Source organism: Polyodon spathula, chromosome 51 (assembly GCF_017654505.1).
Source record: "Polyodon spathula isolate WHYD16114869_AA chromosome 51, ASM1765450v1, whole genome shotgun sequence".
NCBI classification, from domain to species: domain Eukaryota; kingdom Metazoa; phylum Chordata; class Actinopteri; order Acipenseriformes; family Polyodontidae; genus Polyodon; species Polyodon spathula.
The window spans coordinates 265082-285081 of NC_054584.1; the positions used below are offsets into that span (position 1 = coordinate 265082).

The 20000-nt window shown below is 51.2% G+C and overlaps 1 protein-coding gene across 1 annotated transcript; it reads right to left on the reverse strand.

The window, feature by feature from the left end:
* On the reverse strand, window positions 1-13905 carry LOC121306924 (ceramide synthase 2-like; the record flags this gene model as incomplete). Its single annotated transcript, XM_041238950.1, has 9 exons — window positions 13540-13905; window positions 11432-11605; window positions 10754-10811; window positions 9722-9838; window positions 5284-5402; window positions 3931-3988; window positions 3361-3411; window positions 2879-2971; window positions 1-294 (listed from the first exon to the last, which is right to left on the reverse strand). Coding segments are annotated over exons 1-9 (1002 nt in total), but the record flags the coding sequence as incomplete, so codon positions are not given.
* Window positions 13906-20000: the final 6095 nt, after the last annotated feature.

Consider the following 20000-nt stretch of genomic DNA (forward strand, 5'->3'; position numbering starts at 1 on the left):
CACGGCACACCAGGCAGGGAGGCTCGGGGGTTCGATACAGCAAACCTGGGGTCTCCTGGAACCAGCTTTCAAGCCGCTGTGATCCTGAAAGAGAGGCTTTGTGTTCCACTCGGCTTTATACAACGGTCCGATCTCTAAACTGCGCGCTCCCCCCCGCCCCCTCACCTCCAGGAAGTAGTCGGAGGCATCGTGCACCAGCATGATCAGGGTGCCGGCACGGATGAAGTTCACACACCAGGATAAACTGATCAGCACGATGGTGGCAATGTGGTGAACAATCTGCTCCTTGAAATCCTGAGAGAGACACGAGAGGAGAGAAATAAGCCAGGGTCAGTACGGAATTCAAATTTCAGAGACGATAATAATAATAATAATAATAATAATAATAACAACACAACGCTGCTGCTGCTAATTGATAATCCTGATCAATGATGTGTTTGCATAGCCGAGGATCCCCTCTGGGTTTGTGATTGATCAGTATTTGCATAGCTCTGGGTTTGTGATTGATCAGTATTTGCATAGCCGAGGGTCCCCTCTGGGTTTGTGATTGATCAGTATTTGCATGGCTCTTGGTTTGTGATTGATCAGTATTTGCATGGCCGAGGGTCTCCTCTTTTGTGATTGATCAGGGGTTTGTGATTGATCAGTATTTGCATGGCCGAGGGTCCCCTCTTGGTTTGTGATTGATCAGTATTTGCATGGCCGAGGTATTTGCATCCCCTCTGGGTTTGTGATTGATCAGTATTTGCATGGCTCTTGGTTTGTGATTGATCAGTATTTGCATGGCCGAGGATCCCCTCTGGGTTTGTGATTGATCAGTATTTGCATGGCCGAGGGTCTCCTCTTGGGTTTGTGATTGATCAGTATTTGCATGGCTCTTGGTTTGTGATTGATCAGTATTTGCATGGCCGAGGGTCTCCTCTTGGGTTTGTGATTGATCAGTATTTGCATGGCTCTTGGTTTGTGATTGATCAGTATTTGCATGGCCGAGGGTCTCCTCTTGGGTTTGTGATTGATCAGTATTTGCATGGCTCTTGGTTTGTGATTGATCAGTATCATGGCCGAGGGTCTCTGGGTTTGTGATTGATCAGTATTGCATGCATGGCTCATGGCCGAGGGTCTTGGGTTTGTGATTGATCAGTATTTGCATGGCTCTTGGTTTGTGATTGATCAGTATTTGCATGGCCGAGGGTCGGGTTTGTGATTGATCAGTATTTGCATGGCTCTTGGGTTTGTGATTGATCAGTATTTGCATGGCTCTTGGTTTGTGATTGATCAGTATTTGCATGGCCGAGGATCTCCTCTTGGGTTTGTGATTGATCTGTACTCGCATGGCCGAGTCTCTGTTCTGCTCTCGTTCCTGTATTTGCATCGGAAGCTCTTGCTGACATTGTGAAATCGTCATTCAAATTTATAACCTGCAGTAAAATCACTGCAGCCCAAAACACAGCGTGTTCAAAAAAAACAAAACAAATGACACGGCAAAAAAAACAAAACAAAACCACGACGAGTACCGGAAGGAAGTTCAAACAGCCGTTCAGGACTTCATGACAGATTTCAAAATGCTGGAACACTATACAATACAGCGGGGTGCGATTCAATACGAGAACAAGGGAACATTATTCAGCAGCTTTCACTGGACTCTATGAAGCTGAGGGAGTTCATTCTATATAGAGGGGGTGCAATTCAATATGAGAACAAGGGAACATTATTCAGCAGCTTTCACTGGACTCTATGAAGCTGAGGGAGTTCATTCTATATAGAGGGGGTGCAATTCAATATGAGAACAAGGGAACATTATTCAGCAGCTTTCACTGGACTCTATGAAGCTGAGGGAGTTCATTCTATATAGAGGGGGTGCAATTCAATATGAGAACAAGGGAACATTATTCAGCAGCTTTCACTGGACTCTATGAAGCTGAGGGAGTTCATTCTATATAGAGGGGGTGCAATTCAATATGTTAACAAGGGAACATTATTCAGCAGCTTTCACTGGACTCTATGAAGCTGAGGGAGTTCATTCTATATAGAGGGGGTGCAATTCAATATGATAACAAGGGAACATTATTCAGCAGCTTTCACTGGACTCTATGAAGCTGAGTGAGTTCATTCTATATAGAGGGGGTGCAATTCAATATGAGAACAAGGGAACATTATTCAGCAGCTTTCACTGGACTCTATGAAGCTGAGTGAGTTCATTCTATATAGAGGGGGTGCAATTCAATATGTTAACAAGGGAACATTATTCAGCAGCTTTCACTGGACTCTGAAGCTGAGGGAGTTCATTCTATATAGAGGGGGTGCAATTCAATATGTTAACAAGGGAACATTATTCAGCAGCTTTCACTGGACTCTATGAAGCTGAGGGAGTTCATTCTATATAGAGGGGGTGCAATTCAATATGAGAACAAGGGAACATTATTCAGCAGCTTTCACTGGACTCTATGAAGCTGAGGGAGTTCATTCTATATAGAGGGGGTGCAATTCAATATGAGAACAAGGGAACATTATTCAGCAGCTTTCACTGGACTCTATGAAGCTGAGGGAGTTCATTCTATATAGAGGGGGTGCAATTCAATATGAGAACAAGGGAACATTATTCAGCAGCTTTCACTGGACTCTATGAAGCTGAGGGAGTTCATTCTATATAGAGGGGGTGCAATTCAATATGAGAACAAGGGAACATTATTCAGCAGCTTTCACTGGACTCTATGAAGCTGAGGGAGTTCATTCTACAGGAGGATGTAAACACTTCTCTCTCTCGATACAGAGCTCTTGAAATGCATGCCTGTGTGTGCGAGGGTCTCTGTCTGCACACACACACACACACACACGCGCACACGCAGCGTGAGCGGAGACAGGATTGCCAAGCCCTTACTTTTCTTTTGATGTCAGAGGCCACACTGAAGAGCAGAGACCAGTAGAATCCCAGTTCAATCATGTAATACCAGTACTGGGAGGGAAGCAAGACCTGCAAGAGAGAGGAACCATTTCAAAACTGAGCCAGGAGCAGGGCTGGGAATCAGACTCCTATTGCACAGCAGAGACAGTCCAGGACTGGGAATCAGACTCCTATTGTCACAGGAGAGGATCGTATCAAGACTGGGAATCAGACTCTTATTGCATAGCAGAGACACCCAGTCCTGGTTTCACTAGCAGCTTGATCAGCCCCAGTGTGTCTAGGCAACAAGTTCAGGTGTGTCTAATTATTAAACTCCTAGTGAAAGCAGGACTGGATCACACTGCTGTGCAGCAGGAGTCTCATTATTAAACTCCTAGTGAAAGCAGGACTGGATCACACTGCTGTGCAGCGGGAGTCTCGTTTCACTGTTAAGCACTGAACTGCAGTTTTCTACTCACCAGCACAGGAAACCCCTTCCACATGTCCTTGAGATTGTAGAACCAGGGCTTCTGTATCAGACAGGGAAGAGAAGAGAGAGAGAGGAGAGTGAGGAGGAGAAAGAGTGAGGAGAGGAGAGAGTGAGAGGAGAGTGAGGAGGAGAAAGAGTGAGGAGAGGAGACAGTGAGAGGAGAGTGAGGAGGAGAAAGAGGAGAGAGAGGAGAGAGGAGAGAGAGAGAGAGAGAGAGAGAGAGTGAGGAGAGGAGAGTGAGGAGGAGAGTGAGGAGGAGAAAGTGTGAGGAGAGGAGAGAGTGAGGAGGAGAGTGAGAGGAGAGTGAGGAGGAGAAAGAGCGAGGAGAGGAGAGAGAGGAGAGAAGAGAGAGGAGAGTGAGAGGAGAGAAGAGAGTGAGAGGAGAGAGGAGAGAGAGGAGGCAGAGAGGGGGGAGAGAGGGGGGAGAGTGAGAGGAGGCAGAAAGGAAAGGGGGAGAGGGAAGGGAGAGAGGAGCGAGGCGAGAGGGGAGGAGGAAGAGGGGAGAAGAGGAGGGAGAGGAGAGGAAAGGAGAGGGGGAGAGAGGAGAGTCTATACTTACATCAATCAGGGCTGCCAGGCCAGCAAAGAAAGCAAGAAGGTAAAAGGTAAATCTCCAACTGCAAATAAAGAAAGCGACACATTCTGAGCACAGGGGTGCGCTGGGAAAACCTGCAGTGCAGCTCTGCCTGCCTGCCTGTCAGTATCTCTGCCTACCTGCCTGTCAGTATCTCTGCCTACCTGCCTGCCTGTCAGCCTCTCTGCCTGCCTGCCTGTCAGCGTCTCTGCCTGCCTGCCTGTCAGCGTCTCTGCCTGCCTGCCTGCCTGCCTGTCAGCGTCTCTGCCTGCCTGCCTGCCTGTCAGTGTCTCTGCCTGCCTGTCAGTGTCTCTGCCTGCCTGTTAGTGTCTCTCCCTGCCTGCCTGCCTAAATAAAACGACACATTTAAAGTTTTCTAACAAAACTAGACACCCCCACACACACACCTCTCTCTGAGTGCCTGGGTGTGGCAGCAGGGTGTATCAGTACTGTGGGTACAGGCTGGGTTTGGAGAGAGAGAGAGAGAGAGAGAGAGAGAGAGAGAGAGAGAGAGAGAGAGAGAGAGGAGAGAGAGAGAGTCGTGGCAGGTTCAGATCAACAGCAGCCTCTTGTTCGGAGACAAAAGGACGCTGTTACAGCAGCAGAGCCTGCGTGAGCACGACCAGCCCGGCTCCAATTAGTGTGTGTGTGTGTGTGTATATAGACACACGGGTCGAGAGACAAAGGGACGCCTGTTACAGCAGCAGAGCCTGTGTCTGTCGTGAGCAAGTACTAGCCCGGCTCCAATCGGGGTGGGGGGTCTGAGTGGTGTCTGTGTGTGTATATACACCCCTGTATGTTTGTGTGTGTGTGTGTGTACACACACACCCATGTATGTGGTGTGCATATGTCGTGTCTGTGTGTGTGGCATTCTATACCACACACCACCCACATATATGTGGGGTGTATGTTGTGTGTGTGTGTGTGTGTGTGTGTGTGTGTGTGTGTATATATACACCCCTGTATGTGTGTGTGTGTGTGTGTGTGTGTGTGTGTGTGTGTGTGTGTGTGTATATACACCCCTGTATGTTTGGGTGTGTGTGTGTGTTTGTGTGTGTGTGTGTGTGTATATATATAAACCCCTGTATGTGTGTGTGTGTGTGTGTGTGTGTGTGTGTGTGTGTGTGTGTGTGTGTGTGTCTGTATCTCTCTCTCTCTCTCTCTCTCTCTCTCTCCAAAGTAGAGAAACCTGTTTCTGCTGCATAAAGAAGAGAGAAATGTGCTTTAATAAGAGCTTTCTGTCAGTGCAGTTTCACTGGGGTGTTTCACGAGCGTGCTGACAGCGTGAACTCCGAGCCCCACGGATCACAGCCTCAGCGCTCCGACCCGGTTCCGTACCTGGCCTCGCGGAACTTCTTCAGCAGGCTGGGCCGGTCCTGGTTGCGTCTCCGTCGGAACCACCTCTCCACCTGCTGGAGCGAACAGCCTGCCTTCTTACACAGTGCGCCCACATCCGCCTGGACAGAGAGACACGTCAACACAGGCTAGACCTTACACAGCGCGCCCCCATCCGCCTGGACAGAGAGACACGTCAACGCAGGCTAGACCTTACACAGCGCGCCCACATCCGCCTGGACAGAGAGACACGTCAACGCAGGCTAGACCTTACACAGCGCGCCCACATCCGCCTGGACAGAGAGACACGTCAACACAGGCTAGACCTTACACAGCGCGCCCCCATCCGCCTGGACAGAGAGACACGTCAACACAGGCTAGACCTTACACAGCGCGCCCACATCCGCCTGGACAGAGAGACACGTCAACACAGGCTAGACCTTACACAGCGCGCCCCCATCCGCCTGGACAGAGAGACACGTCAACACAGGCTAGACCTTACACAGCGCGCCCACATCCGCCTGGACAGAGAGACACGTCAACACAGGCTAGACCTTACACAGCGCGCCCACATCCGCCTGGACAGAGAGACACGTCAACACAGGCTAGACCTTACACAGCGCGCCCCCATCCGCCTGGACAGAGAGACACGTCAACACAGGCTAGACCTTACACAGCGCGCCCACATCCGCCTGGACAGAGAGACACGTCAACACAGGCTAGACCTTACACAGCGCGCCCCCATCCGCCTGGACAGAGAGACACGTCAACGCAGGCTAGACCTTACACAGCGCGCCCCCATCCGCCTGGACAGAGAGACACGTCAACGCAGGCTAGACCTTACACAGCGCGCCCTCATCCGCCTGGACAGAGAGACACGTCAACGCAGGCTAGACCTTACACAGCGCGCCCCCATCCGCCTGGACAGAGAGACACGTCAACACAGGCTAGACCTTACACAGCGCGCCCACATCCGCCTGGACAGAGAGACACGTCAACGCAGGCTAGACCTTACACAGCGCGCCCCCATCCGCCTGGACAGAGAGACACGTCAACGCAGGCTAGACCTTACACAGCGCGCCCACATCCGCCTGGACAGAGAGACACGTCAACGCAGGCTAGACCTTACACAGCGCGCCCCCATCCGCCTGGACAGAGAGACACGTCAACACAGGCTAGACCTTACACAGCGCGCCCCCATCCGCCTGGACAGAGAGACACGTCAACGCAGGCTAGACCTTACACAGCGCGCCCCCATCCGCCTGGACAGAGAGACACGTCAACACAGGCTAGACCTTACACAGCGCGCCCACATCCGCCTGGACAGAGAGACACGTCAACGCAGGCTAGACCTTACACAGCGCGCCCCCATCCGCCTGGACAGAGAGACACGTCAACGCAGGCTAGACCTTACACAGCGCGCCCACATCCGCCTGGACAGAGAGACACGTCAACACAGGCTAGACCTTACACAGCGCGCCCACATCCGCCTGGACAGAGAGACACGTCAACACAGGCTAGACCTTACACAGCGCGCCCCCATCCGCCTGGACAGAGAGACACGTCAACACAGGCTAGACCTTACACAGCGCGCCCACATCCGCCTGGACAGAGAGACACGTCAACACAGGCTAGACCTTACACAGCGCGCCCACATCCGCCTGGACAGAGAGACACGTCAACACAGGATAGACCTTACACAGCGCGCCCACATCCGCCTGGACAGAGAGACACGTCAACACAGGATAGACCTTACACAGACATCCGCCTGGACAGAGAGACACGTCAACGCAGGCTAGACCTTACACAGCGCGCCCACATCCGCCTGGACAGAGAGACACGTCAACACAGGATAGACCTTACACAGCGCGCCCAGATCCGCCTGGACAGAGAGACACGTCAACGCAGGCTAGACCTTACACAGCGCGCCCACATCCGCCTGGACAGAGAGACACGTCAACGCAGGCTAGACCTTACACAGCGCGCCCACATCCGCCTGGACAGAGAGACACGTCAACACAGGCTAGATCTTACACAGCGCGCCCACATCCGCCTGGACAGAGAGACACGTCAACGCAGGCTAGACCTTACACAGCGCGCCCACATCCGCCTGGACAGAGAGACACGTCAACACAGGCTAGACCTTACACAGCGCGCCCACATCCGCCTGGACAGAGAGACACGTCAACGCAGGCTAGACCTTACACAGCGCGCCCACATCCGCCTGGACAGAGAGACACGTCAACACAGGCTAGAGAGCGCGCCCACATCCGCCTGGACAGAGAGACACGTCAACACAGGCTAGACCTTACACAGCGCGCCCACATCCGCCTGGACAGAGAGACACGTCAACACAGGGAGGTAGACCTTACACAGCGCGCCCACATCCGCCTGGACAGAGAGACACGTCAACGCAGGGAGACCTTACACAGCGCGCCCACATCCGCCCGGACAGAGAGACACGAACACAGGGACACCTTACACAGCGCGCCCCCATCCGCCTGGACAGAGAGACACGTCAACACAGGGAGACCTTACACAGCGCGCCCACATCCGCCTGGACAGAGAGACACGTCAACGGACCTTACACAGCGCGCCCACATCCGCCTGGACAGAGAGACACGTCAACACAGGACAGACCTTACACAGCGCGCCCACATCCGCCTGGACAGAGAGACACGTCAACGCAGGATAGACCTTACACAGCGCGCCCAGGGAGCCTGGACAGAGAGACACGTCAACAGGGCTAGACCTTACACAGCGCGCCCACATCCGCCTGGACAGAGAGACACGTCAACGCAGGCTAGACCTTACACAGCGCGCCCTCATCCGCCTGGACAGAGAGACACGTCAACGCAGGCTAGACCTTACACAGCGCGCCCTCATCCGCCTGGACAGAGAGACACGTCAACGCAGGCTAGACCTTACACAGCGCGCCCTCATCCGCCTGGACAGAGAGACACGTCAACACAGGCTAGACCTTACACAGCGCGCCCACATCCGCCTGGACAGAGAGACACGTCAACGCAGGCTAGACCTTACACAGCGCGCCCTCATCCGCCTGGACAGAGAGACACGTCAACACAGGCTAGACCTTACACAGCGCGCCCACATCCGCCTGGACAGAGAGACACGTCAACACAGGCTAGACCTTACACAGCGCGCCCACATCCGCCTGGACAGAGAGACACGTCAACACAGGCTAGACACACAGCGCGCCCACATCCGCCTGGACAGAGAGACACGTCAACACAGGATAGACCTTACACAGCGCGCCCACATCCGCCCGGACAGAGAGACACGTCAACACAGGCTAGACCTTACACAGCGCGCCCACATCCGCCTGGACAGAGAGACACGTCAACACAGGCTAGACCTTACACAGCGCGCCCCCATCCGCCTGGACAGAGAGACACGTCAACACAGGCTAGACCTTACACAGCGCGCCCACATCCGCCCGGACAGAGAGACACGTCAACACAGGCTAGACCTTACACAGCGCGCCCACATCCGCCTGGACAGAGAGACACGTCAACACAGGCTAGACCTTACACAGCGCGCCCACATCCGCCTGGACAGAGAGACACGTCAACACAGGCTAGACCTTACACAGCGCGCCCACATCCGCCTGGACAGAGAGACACGTCAACACAGGCTAGACCTTACACAGCGCGCCCACATCCGCCTGGACAGAGAGACACGTCAACACAGGATAGACCTTACACAGCGCGCCCACATCCGCCCGGACAGAGAGACACGTCAACACAGGATAGACCTTACACAGCGCGCCCACATCCGCCCGGACAGAGAGACACGTCAACACAGGATAGACCTTACACAGCGCGCCCACATCCGCCTGGACAGAGAGACACGTCAACACAGGCTAGATCTTACACAGCGCGCCCACATCCGCCTGGACAGAGAGACACGTCAACACAGGCTAGACCTTACACAGCGCGCCCCCATCCGCCTGGACAGAGAGACACGTCAACACAGGCTAGACCTTACACAGCGCGCCCACATCCGCCTGGACAGAGAGACACGTCAACACGGGCTAGACCTTACACAGCGCGCCCACATCCGCCCGGACAGAGAGACACGTCAACACAGGATAGACCTTACACAGCGCGCCCACATCCGCCTGGACAGAGAGACACGTCAACACAGGCTAGACCTTACACAGCGCGCCCACATCCGCCTGGACAGAGAGACACGTCAACACAGGCTAGACCTTACACAGCGCGCAGAAAGAGAGGAAGGAGAGATACAGAGAAGAAGGGAGAGAGTATTTACACACAGAATTCAGGGAGCAAAGAGGGACACACGCAGGGAGGGAGAGGGACAGATAGATAGAGGGAGGACAGAGGATCGACAGATAGACAGATAGATAGATAGATAGATAAGATAGATATAATAAACTCATGGGTCATCCACTTGGCACGGTTTTGGGCTCTCGAGGTCGTGTGTAAAATTTCCAGTCCAGCACAGGGTTGGGAGGGACTTTCAACCGGGTCTTATCCTTCACACCCAAGAGACGAGCCAGGGGAGTGCGATCTATCTAAGAGGACGAGAGGACACACAGGGAGGGAGAGGGACACAGAGAGGGAGGGAGAGGGAAACACACAGGGAGGGAGAGGGACACACACAGGGAGGGAGAGGGACACACACAGGGAGGGAGAGGGACACACACAGGGAGGGAGAGGGACACACACAGGGAGGGAGAGGGACACACACAGGGAGGGAGAGGGACACACACAGGGAGGGAGAGGGACACACACAGGGAGGGAGAGGGACACACACAGGGAGGGAGAGGGACACACACAGGGAGGGAGAGGGACACACACAGGGAGGGAGAGGGACACACACAGGGAGGGAGAGGGACACACACAGGGAGGGAGAGGGACACACACAGGGAGGGAGAGGGACACACACAGGGAGGGAGAGGGACACACACAGGGAGGGAGAGGGACACACACAGGGAGGGAGAGGGACACACGCAGGGAGGGAGAGGGACACACACAGGGAGGGAGAGGGACACACACAGGGAGGGAGAGGGACACACACAGGGAGGGAGAGGGACACACACAGGGAGGGAGAGGGACACACACAGGGAGGGAGAGGGACACACACAGGGAGGGAGAGGGACACACACAGGGAGGGAGAGGGACACACACAGGGAGGGAGAGGGACACACACAGGGAGGGAGAGGGACACACACAGGGAGGGAGAGGGACACACACAGGGAGGGAGAGGGACACACACAGGGAGGGAGAGGGACACACACAGGGAGGGAGAGGGACACACACAGGGAGGGAGAGGGGCACACACAGGGAGGGAGAGGGACACACACAGGGAGGGAGAGGGACACACACAGGGAGGGAGAGGGACACACGCAGAGAGACAGAGATTCACCCGATTAGTAAAAAACACAAAACAGGCATGAGGTGCGGTACAGGGGTCAACGTGAAACCACACTGCGGTCAATCTCTGCAGCTGTCAGGACCAGAGAGACTCCAACCAGAAACTCAGAGCTGCAACCCTGCCAGCTCTACAACCCCTCTACACCGCGCCCTGCGGCTGCCCCCCTCTACACCGCGCCCTGCGGCTGCCCCCCTCTACACCGCGCCCTGCGGCTGCCCCCCTCTACACCGCGCCCTGCGGCTGCCCCCCTCTACACCGCGCCCTGCGGCTGCCCCCCTCTACACCGCGCCCTGCGGCTGCCCCCCTCTACACCGCGCCCTGCGGCTGCCCCCCTCTACACCGCGCCCTGCCCCCCTGCGGCTGCCCCCCTCTACACCGCGCCCTGCGGCTGCCCCCCTCTACACCGCGCCCTGCGGCTGCCCCCCTCTACACCGCGCCCTTATTATTCCTCCCTCCTATTACCGTGATTATTATTTTTATTATTTATTTATTTATTTATTTATTTGGCAGTGGTTTTCTACACCAGGTGTTACAGGGCAACACAAATTCTCTGCAGCTGCCCCCCTCTACACCGCGCCCTGCGGCTGCCCCTAATACTGTGACTATTATTCTAAACTTTAATCAGTAGTAAACATTTCGAACCACAATGTCCTCTGTGATTAAGAGACCATGAAGAGACGTGGCGAGGGGCATATTAATAATAATAAGTTGCAAAATCAGTAGCGCTCACATTTCGAAGATCTGCCGGACGACCATGAAGAGCAAGGCGAGGGGCAGGGTCACCCAGAGGTCAGCGGCTTTGGCGTAGACACGCCCATCCCGGTCCTGCAGGTCCGACCACGTCACGTTACCAGGGAGCCAGAGCCGGTCCCACCAGAACCAGTCACTCAGGGTCCGGAGCATGCTGGGAGAGAGGAGGCACAGTGCGGCTGGGGTTACTTCAGAGACACACCGAGACGCACAGCGACGCGCGCACACACAGGGGAAGGGTTAATAATAACAGCAAGTGCATCACAGCCTGACTCCCGGGGGCAAAGATGCAAACTCATTTCCACAGACCCAGGCTGGGAACACACACAGCAGCTGGGCACTATTAGGACCTGCCTGCCTGCCTGCCTGCCTGCCTGCCTCCCTCTCCCTCTCTCCCCTCTCCCTCTCCCTCTCCCCCTCCCCCTCCATGCGTGCGTTTCTTTTTGCACTGTGCCCCCCCTCTTCACACAATCCTGTAGATTAAATACAGACTGTGAAAAAACATGGACTCTGAACTGCTCACTTCCAACAAGCAATCCTCACACCACAAAGAGCGATGCACAGAAACACACTCCTCAAACACACCTCACACAATCCTCACACCACAAAGAGCGATGCACAGAAACACACACTCCTCAAACACACCTCACACACTCCTCAAACACACCTCACACACTCCTCACACCACAAAGAGCGATCCACAGAAACACACACTCCTCAAACACACCTCACACAATCCTCACACCACAAACAGCGATGCACAGAAACACACTCCTCAAACACACACACACAAACACTCCTCAAACACACCTCACACAATCCTCACACCACAAAGAGCGATGCACAGAAACACACACTCCTCAAACACACACACAAACACTCCTCACATAATCCTCACACCACAAAGAGCGATGCACAGAAACACACACTCCTCAAACACACCTCACACAATCCTCACACCACAAAGAGCGATGCACAGAAACACACACTCCTCAAACACACCTCACACAATCCTCACACCACAAAGAGCGATGCACAGAAACACACACTCCTCAAACACACCTCACACACTCCTCAAACACACCTCACACAATCCTCACACCACAAAGAGCGATGCACAGAAACACACTCCTCAAACACACCTCACACACTCCTCAAACACACCTCACACACTCCTCACACCACAAACAGCGATGCACAGAAACACACACTCCTCAAACACACACACACAAACACACCTCACACAATCCTCACACCACAAAGAGCGATGCACAGAAACACACACTCCTCAAACACACCTCACACAATCCTCACACCACAAAGAGCGATCCACAGAAACACACACACCTCAAACACACCTCACACCTCAAACACACACACAATCCTCACACCACAAAGAGCGATGCACAGAAACACACACTCCTCAAACACACCTCACACACTCCTCAAACACACCTCACACACTCCTCACACCACAAAGAGCGATGCACAGAAACACACACTCCTCAAACACACCTCACACACTCCTCACACCACAAAGAGCGATGCACAGAAACACACACTCCTCAAACACACCTCACACACTCCTCAAACACACCTCACACAATCCTCACACCACAAAGAGCGATGCACAGAAACACACACTCCTCAAACACACCTCACACACCTCAAACACACCTCACACCACAAAGAGCGATGCACAGAAACACACACTCCTCAAACACACCTCACACACTCCTCAAACACACCTCACACACTCCTCAAACACACCTCACACAATCCTCACACCACAAAGAGCGATGCACAGAAACACACTCCTCAAACACACCTCACACAATCCTCACACCACAAAGAGCGATGCACAGAAACACACACTCCCACCACACACTCCTCACACACACCTGCTTCGTCAGCCCAGTCAGCTTTGGTTCTTCAGCCAAACCCCCCAGCAGCAGATTCAAATTCCACGCCTGCTAGATCAGACCCAGCAGGCAGGCAGGCTGTCCCAAGAGCAGCAGCTGCTCCAGTAATTAACTACAACAAATACACACACTGTTTACAAAACACGCTTGCACAAAAATAACAAACCCTTCCTCGTGCGCACGGCCTTCTGTGGGCACTGACATCCGAGTCGGGTCACTCACACTGCAGCAACACAAACAGGGCTACAAAACGAAGGGAGGGAGGGTCAACACAAACACGGCTACAAAACGAAGGGAGGGAGGGTCAACACAAACAGGGCTACAAAACGAAGGGAGGGAGGGTCAACACAAACAGGGCTACAAAAAGAAGGGAGGGAGGGTCAACACAAACAGGGCTACAAAAAGAAGGGAGGGAGGGTCAACACAAACAGGGCTACAAAACGAAGGGAGGGAGGGTCAACACAAACAGGGCTACAAAAAGAAGGGAGAGAGGGTCTGCCAGGAGAACACGCCACGGGTTACTGTGTACAGGGGGGGGAGCAACTACAGAGAGGGGCTGTGCGCATGCCCCCCCCCCCCGGACTTTGTGAAGCAAGATTAGTTCATTCTACAGGGTGATGCAAACCCTTTGCTCAGAGCTGTGCTCAGCCTCTCCCCCCCCACCAGTGTGTAATGTGAGCTGGGTTGATGTGTGAAGGAGGGAAAGAGGAAGGAAGGGAGGGAGGAGGGACGGGGGGGGACGCTGTGGTTTGGGGTTAAGCGTGGGAGGGAGGGAGGGGGCATTTGATTAAAGAGTCTTTTTAAATAACTTCAAAAGGGAGTCTTTGATTTGGGGAGCGAGCATCAAGCAGCTCTGAAAAAAACAAAAAACAAACCTGCAGCTCAGATTCCATTTCAACTTTAAAAAAAATATATTAAAAAGTCTGAAATTATAATTACACAGGAACCCATCCTCACCCCACCCCAGTGAATCATTTCTGAATGCATCTCCCTGTGTCCCGGGCTATACTGACATGGTGGAGGAGGGGGGGAAAGAGGATTCGTAGAACTATAGATTCCCCCCGCTATACCCCCTTCCCTGCTCTGTACCCCGCCCCCCTTCCCTGTGAGAATATGCGTTTCCCAGGAACTCCCCGCTGACAGTGTGTTTCCCAGGAGCCCCCCGCTGACAGGACTGCGTTTCCCAGGAGCTCCCCGCTGACAGGGCTGTGTTTACCAGTCCTGGTTTCACTAGGAGTTTAATAATGAGACTCCCGCTGCACAGCAGTGTGATCCAGTCCTGCTTTCATTAGGAGTTTAATAATGAGACTCCCGCTGCACAGCAGTGTGATCCAGTCCTGCTTTCACTAGGAGTTTAATAATCAGACTCCCGCTGCACAGCAGTGTGATCCAGTCCTGCTTTCACTAGGAGTTTAATAATCAGACTCCCGCTGCACAGCAGTGTGATCCAGTCCTGCTTTCACTAGGAGTTTAATAATCAGACTCCCGCTGCACAGCAGTGTGATCCAGTCCTGCTTTCACTAGGAGTTTAATAATGAGACTCCCGCTGCACAGCAGTGTGATCCAGTCCTGCTTTCACTAGGAGTTTAATAATCAGACTCCCGCTGCACAGCAGTGTGATCCAGTCCTGCTTTCACTAGGAGTTTAATAATCAGACTCCCGCTGCACAGCAGTGTGATCCAGTCCTGCTTTCACTAGGAGTTTAATAATCAGACTCCCGCTGCACAGCAGTGTGATCCAGTCCTGCTTTCACTAGGAGTTTAATAATCAGACTCCCGCTGCACAGCAGTGTGATCCAGTCCTGCTTTCACTAGGAGTTTAATAATCAGACTCCCGCTGCACAGCAGTGTGATCCAGTCCTGCTTTCACTGAGCTTGTTGATCCTAGACACAGCGGTGATCCAGTCCTGCTTTCACTAGGAGTTTAATAATCAGACTCCCGCTGCAGCAGTGTGAAGTCCTGCTTTCACCTAGGAGTTTAATAATCAGACTCCCGCTGCACAGCAGTGTGATCCAGTCCTGCTTTCGTCCTGCTTTCACTAGGAGTTTAATAATCAGACTCCCGCTGCACAGCAGTGTGATCCAGTCCTGCTTTCACTAGGAGTTTAATAATCAGACTCCCGCTGCACAGCAGTGTGATCCAGTCCTGCTTTCACTAGGAGTTTAATAATAAGACTCCCGCTGCACAGCAGTGTGATCCAGTCCTGCTGGAGTTTAATAATGAGACTCCCGCTGCACAGCAGTGTGATCCAGTCCTGCTTTCACTAGGAGTTTAATAATCAGACTCCCGCTGCACAGCAGTGTGATCCAGTCCTGTTTCCTGCTTTCACTAGGAGTTTAATAATCAGACTCCCGCTGCACAGCAGTGTGATTAGTCCTGCTTTCACTAGGGGTTGAATCATGCACAGCAGTGAAATCCAGCTGGGTTTAATAATCTGCTGCGGCCTCCTGTCGTTCTGAGGTCCCACGAGCATGGGAGCAACCTTTTCCGCATCCTGGGAAACACCACGTTAAGAGTTAAAAGTGCCGTGATTAATTTAAAAAAAAAAAAAAAAAAAAAACAAAAGGGGGGAGACCCTGACCACGGAATACCGTCCCGGCAACAACAAAAAAAACACTTAAAAATAAAAATGCCCCCCCTCGGCCTTCCCCAGGAGGAAATAATGTAGGCAGTAATAATCAAACTCCCGCTGCACAGCAGTGTGATCCCGTCCTGCTTTCACTAGGAGTTTAATAATGAGACTCACGCTGCACAGCAGTGTGATCCATTCCAGGTTTCACTATGAGTTTAATAATGAGACTCCCGCTGCACAGCGGTTTGATCCGTTCCTGGTTTTACTAGGAGTTTAATAATCAGACACCCCTGAGCTTGTTGCCTAGACACACTGGGGCTGATCAAGCTGCTAGGGAAACCTGGACTGGGTAGTGCGACGACCGCCGGAGGGACAGCAACCTCCAGGGTGCCGACCCCTCCGTTTGGAAAAGGCGTAGGACCTTTTGGGCAATCTCAATTTTCACGGCACATTCTTTAAAAAAAAAACAAAAAAAAAACCAAAAGACCCCCTCTGGGAATAATGAAAAAACCTCTGCTGTATAATCACACAGCCCCCCCCCCCTTCCTTCCTGACAGACTAGCTCTTCTCACAGGGAGGTTAAGGGTCGATTCGTTTAATGCAGAGGCCCTGCCAGGTTGAGAGAGTTTTCCAGCAAGATCTCGTCTCAAGTGCAAAGTGCACTGAGCAGCGTGAACGAGTTACAGACCTGTAAATGAGTAACTGGAAGCACTGGTTTCTACTAAACTCCTCCAGTCCGAGACACTAACGCAATACTGCGCGTGATCAATGACACCCAGCCCTCTGAAATGTCTTTATAATATACAGCACTAGACCCTGATATTGATGAGATCCAGCCCTCTGAAATGTCTTTATAATATACAGCACTAGACCCTGATATTGATGAGACACAGCCCTCTGAAATGTCTTTATAATATACAGCACTAGACCCTGATATTGATGAGATCCAGCCCTCTGAAATGTCTTTATAATATACAGCACTAGACCCTGATATTGATGAGATCCAGCCCTCTGAAATGTCTTTATAATATACAGCACTAGACCCTGATATTGATGAGACCCAGCCCTCTGAAATGTCTTTATAATATACAGCACTAGACCCTGATATTGATGAGATCCAGCCCTCTGAAATGTCTTTATAATATACAGCACTAGACCCTGATATTGATGAGATCCAGCCCTCTGAAATGTCTTTATAATATACAGCACTAGACCCTGATATTGATGAGACACAGCCCTCTGAAATGTCTTTATAATATACAGCACTAGACCCTGATATTGATGAGATCCAGCCCTCTGAAATGTCTTTATAATATACAGCACTAGACCCTGATATTGATGAGACACAGCCCTCTGAAATGTCTTTATAATATACAGCACTAGACCCTGATATTGATGAGACACAGCCCTCTGAAATGTCTTTATAATATACAGCACTAGACCCTGATATTGATGAGACACAGCCCTCTGAAATGTCTTTATAATATACAGCACTAGACCCTGATATTGATGAGATCCAGCCCTCTGAAATGTCTTTATAATATACAGCACTAGACCCTGATATTGATGAGATCCAGCCCTCTGAAATGTCTTTATAATATACAGCACTAGACCCTGATATTGATGAGATCCAGCCCTCTGAAATGTCTTTATAATATACAGCACTAGACCCTGATATTGATGAGATCCAGCCCTCTGAAATGTCTTTATAATATACAGCACTAGACCCTGATATTGATGAGATCCAGCCCTCTGAAATGTCTTTATAATATACAGCACTAGACCCTGATATTGATGAGAACTAGACCTCTGATATTGATGAGAATATCCAGCCCTCTGAAATGTCTTTATAATATACAGCACTAGACCCTGATATTGATGAGATCCAGCCCTCTGAAATGTCTTTATAATATACAGCACTAGACCCTGATATTGATGAGATCCAGCCCTCTGAAATGTCTTTATAATATACAGCACTAGACCCTGATATTGATGAGATCCAGCCCTCTGAAATGTCTTTATAATATACAGCACTAGACCCTGATATTGATGAGATCCAGCCCTCTGAAATGTCTTTATAATATACAGCACTAGACCCTGATATTGATGAGATCCAGCCCTCTGAAATGTCTTTATAATATACAGCACTAGACCCTGATATTGATGAGATCCAGCCCTCTGAAATGTCTTTATAATATACAGCACTAGACCCTGATATTGATGAGATCCAGCCCTCTGAAATGTCTTTATAATATACAGCACTAGACCCTGATATTGATGAGATCCAGCCCTCTGAAATGTCTTTATAATATACAGCACTAGACCCTGATATTGATGAGACACAGCCCTCTGAAATGTCTTTATAATATACAGCACTAGACCCTGATATTGATGAGATCCAGCCCTCTGAAATGTCTTTATAATATACAGCACTAGACCCTGATATTGATGAGATCCAGCCCTCTGAAATGTCTTTATAATATACAGCACTAGACCCTGATATTGATGAGATCCAGCCCTCTGAAATGTCTTTATAATATACAGCACTAGACCCTGATATTGATGAGACCCAGCCCTCTGAAATGTCTTTATAATATACAGCACTAGACCCTGATATTGATGAGACACAGCCCTCTGAAATGTCTTTATAATATACAGCACTAGACCCTGATATTGATGAGACACAGTCCTCTGAAATGTCTTTATAATATACAGCACTAGACCCTGATATTGATGAGACCCAGCCCTCTGAAATGTCTTTATAATATACAGCACTAGACCCTGATATTGATGAGATCCAGCCCTCTGAAATGTCTTTATAATATACAGCACTAGACCCTGATATTGATGAGACAAGCCCTCTGAAATGTCTTTATAATATAAGGTAGCACTAGACCCTGAGATTGATGATTAGAGGGTTAGAAACTCACACTAGCCCTGCTGCTGCTGCTGCACCCAGTCCTGGGGTTCAGAGCTCCCCTCAATGAAGTCTATTATTATTAATATTGCAATGATCAGGAGCCAGGAGTTTGAGCAGGGTTAGAAACTCACACTAGCCCTGCTGCTGCTGCTGCACCCAGTCCTGGGGTTCAGAGCTCCCCTCAATGAAGTCTATTATTATTAATATTGCAATGATCAGGAGGCAGGAGTTTGAGCAGGGTTAGAAACTCACACTAGCCCTGCTGCTGCTGCTGCACCCAGTCCTGGGGTTCAGAGCTCCCCTCAATGAAGTCTATTATTATTAATATTGCAATGATCAGGAGCCAGGAGTTTGAGCAGGGTTAGAAACTCACACTAGCCCTGCTGCTGCTGCACCCAGTCCTGGGGTTCAGAGCTCCCCTCAATGAAGTCTAGTATTATTAATATTGCAATGATCAGGAGGCAGGAGTTTGAGCAGGGTTAGAAACTCACACTAGCCCTGCTGCTGCTGCTGCACCCAGTCCTGGGGTTCAGAGCTCCCCTCAATGAAGTCTAGTATTATTAATATTGCAATGATCAGGAGTTTGAGCAGGGTTAGAAGCTCACACTCGCCCTGAATATGCTGTTTTTTTTTCTTCTCCTGCGTTACAGTAATGTTTAGGGTTTTTTTTTCTTGTATTATTTGCCTGCAGGCTACAGCGAGGTTGCTGGCGACTGTTTGACGTGGATCCAGTTTGGGTGTGGCGCTCCCAGCGATAGACTGGATTATACCGGGAATATAAACACGCTCGCCGGGTCCAGCACCGGCACCGCCCTGTGCATGGAAACGACCCCGATAAAACAGAGCTGCAATGTAATATATTAAATGTGCAAAACCTCAAACTGCAGCATTACTCTCCCACGCAATTATACTGCAACCCTGCAACTCCGAGAGCCCTTCGTGACGACTCGACAACACCGAATTTATCAAGCTTTTAAAAATACACATTCAATACAGTTTAAAACTTAGAGGCTTGTTAAATCAAGTACTGTGGGTTTTAAACTAACAAAAAAAACACTTACTATTATTATTATTGTTTATTATTTATTAATATTATGAGTTTGTATCGGTAGGCAAAAACAGGCCTGGACGAGAC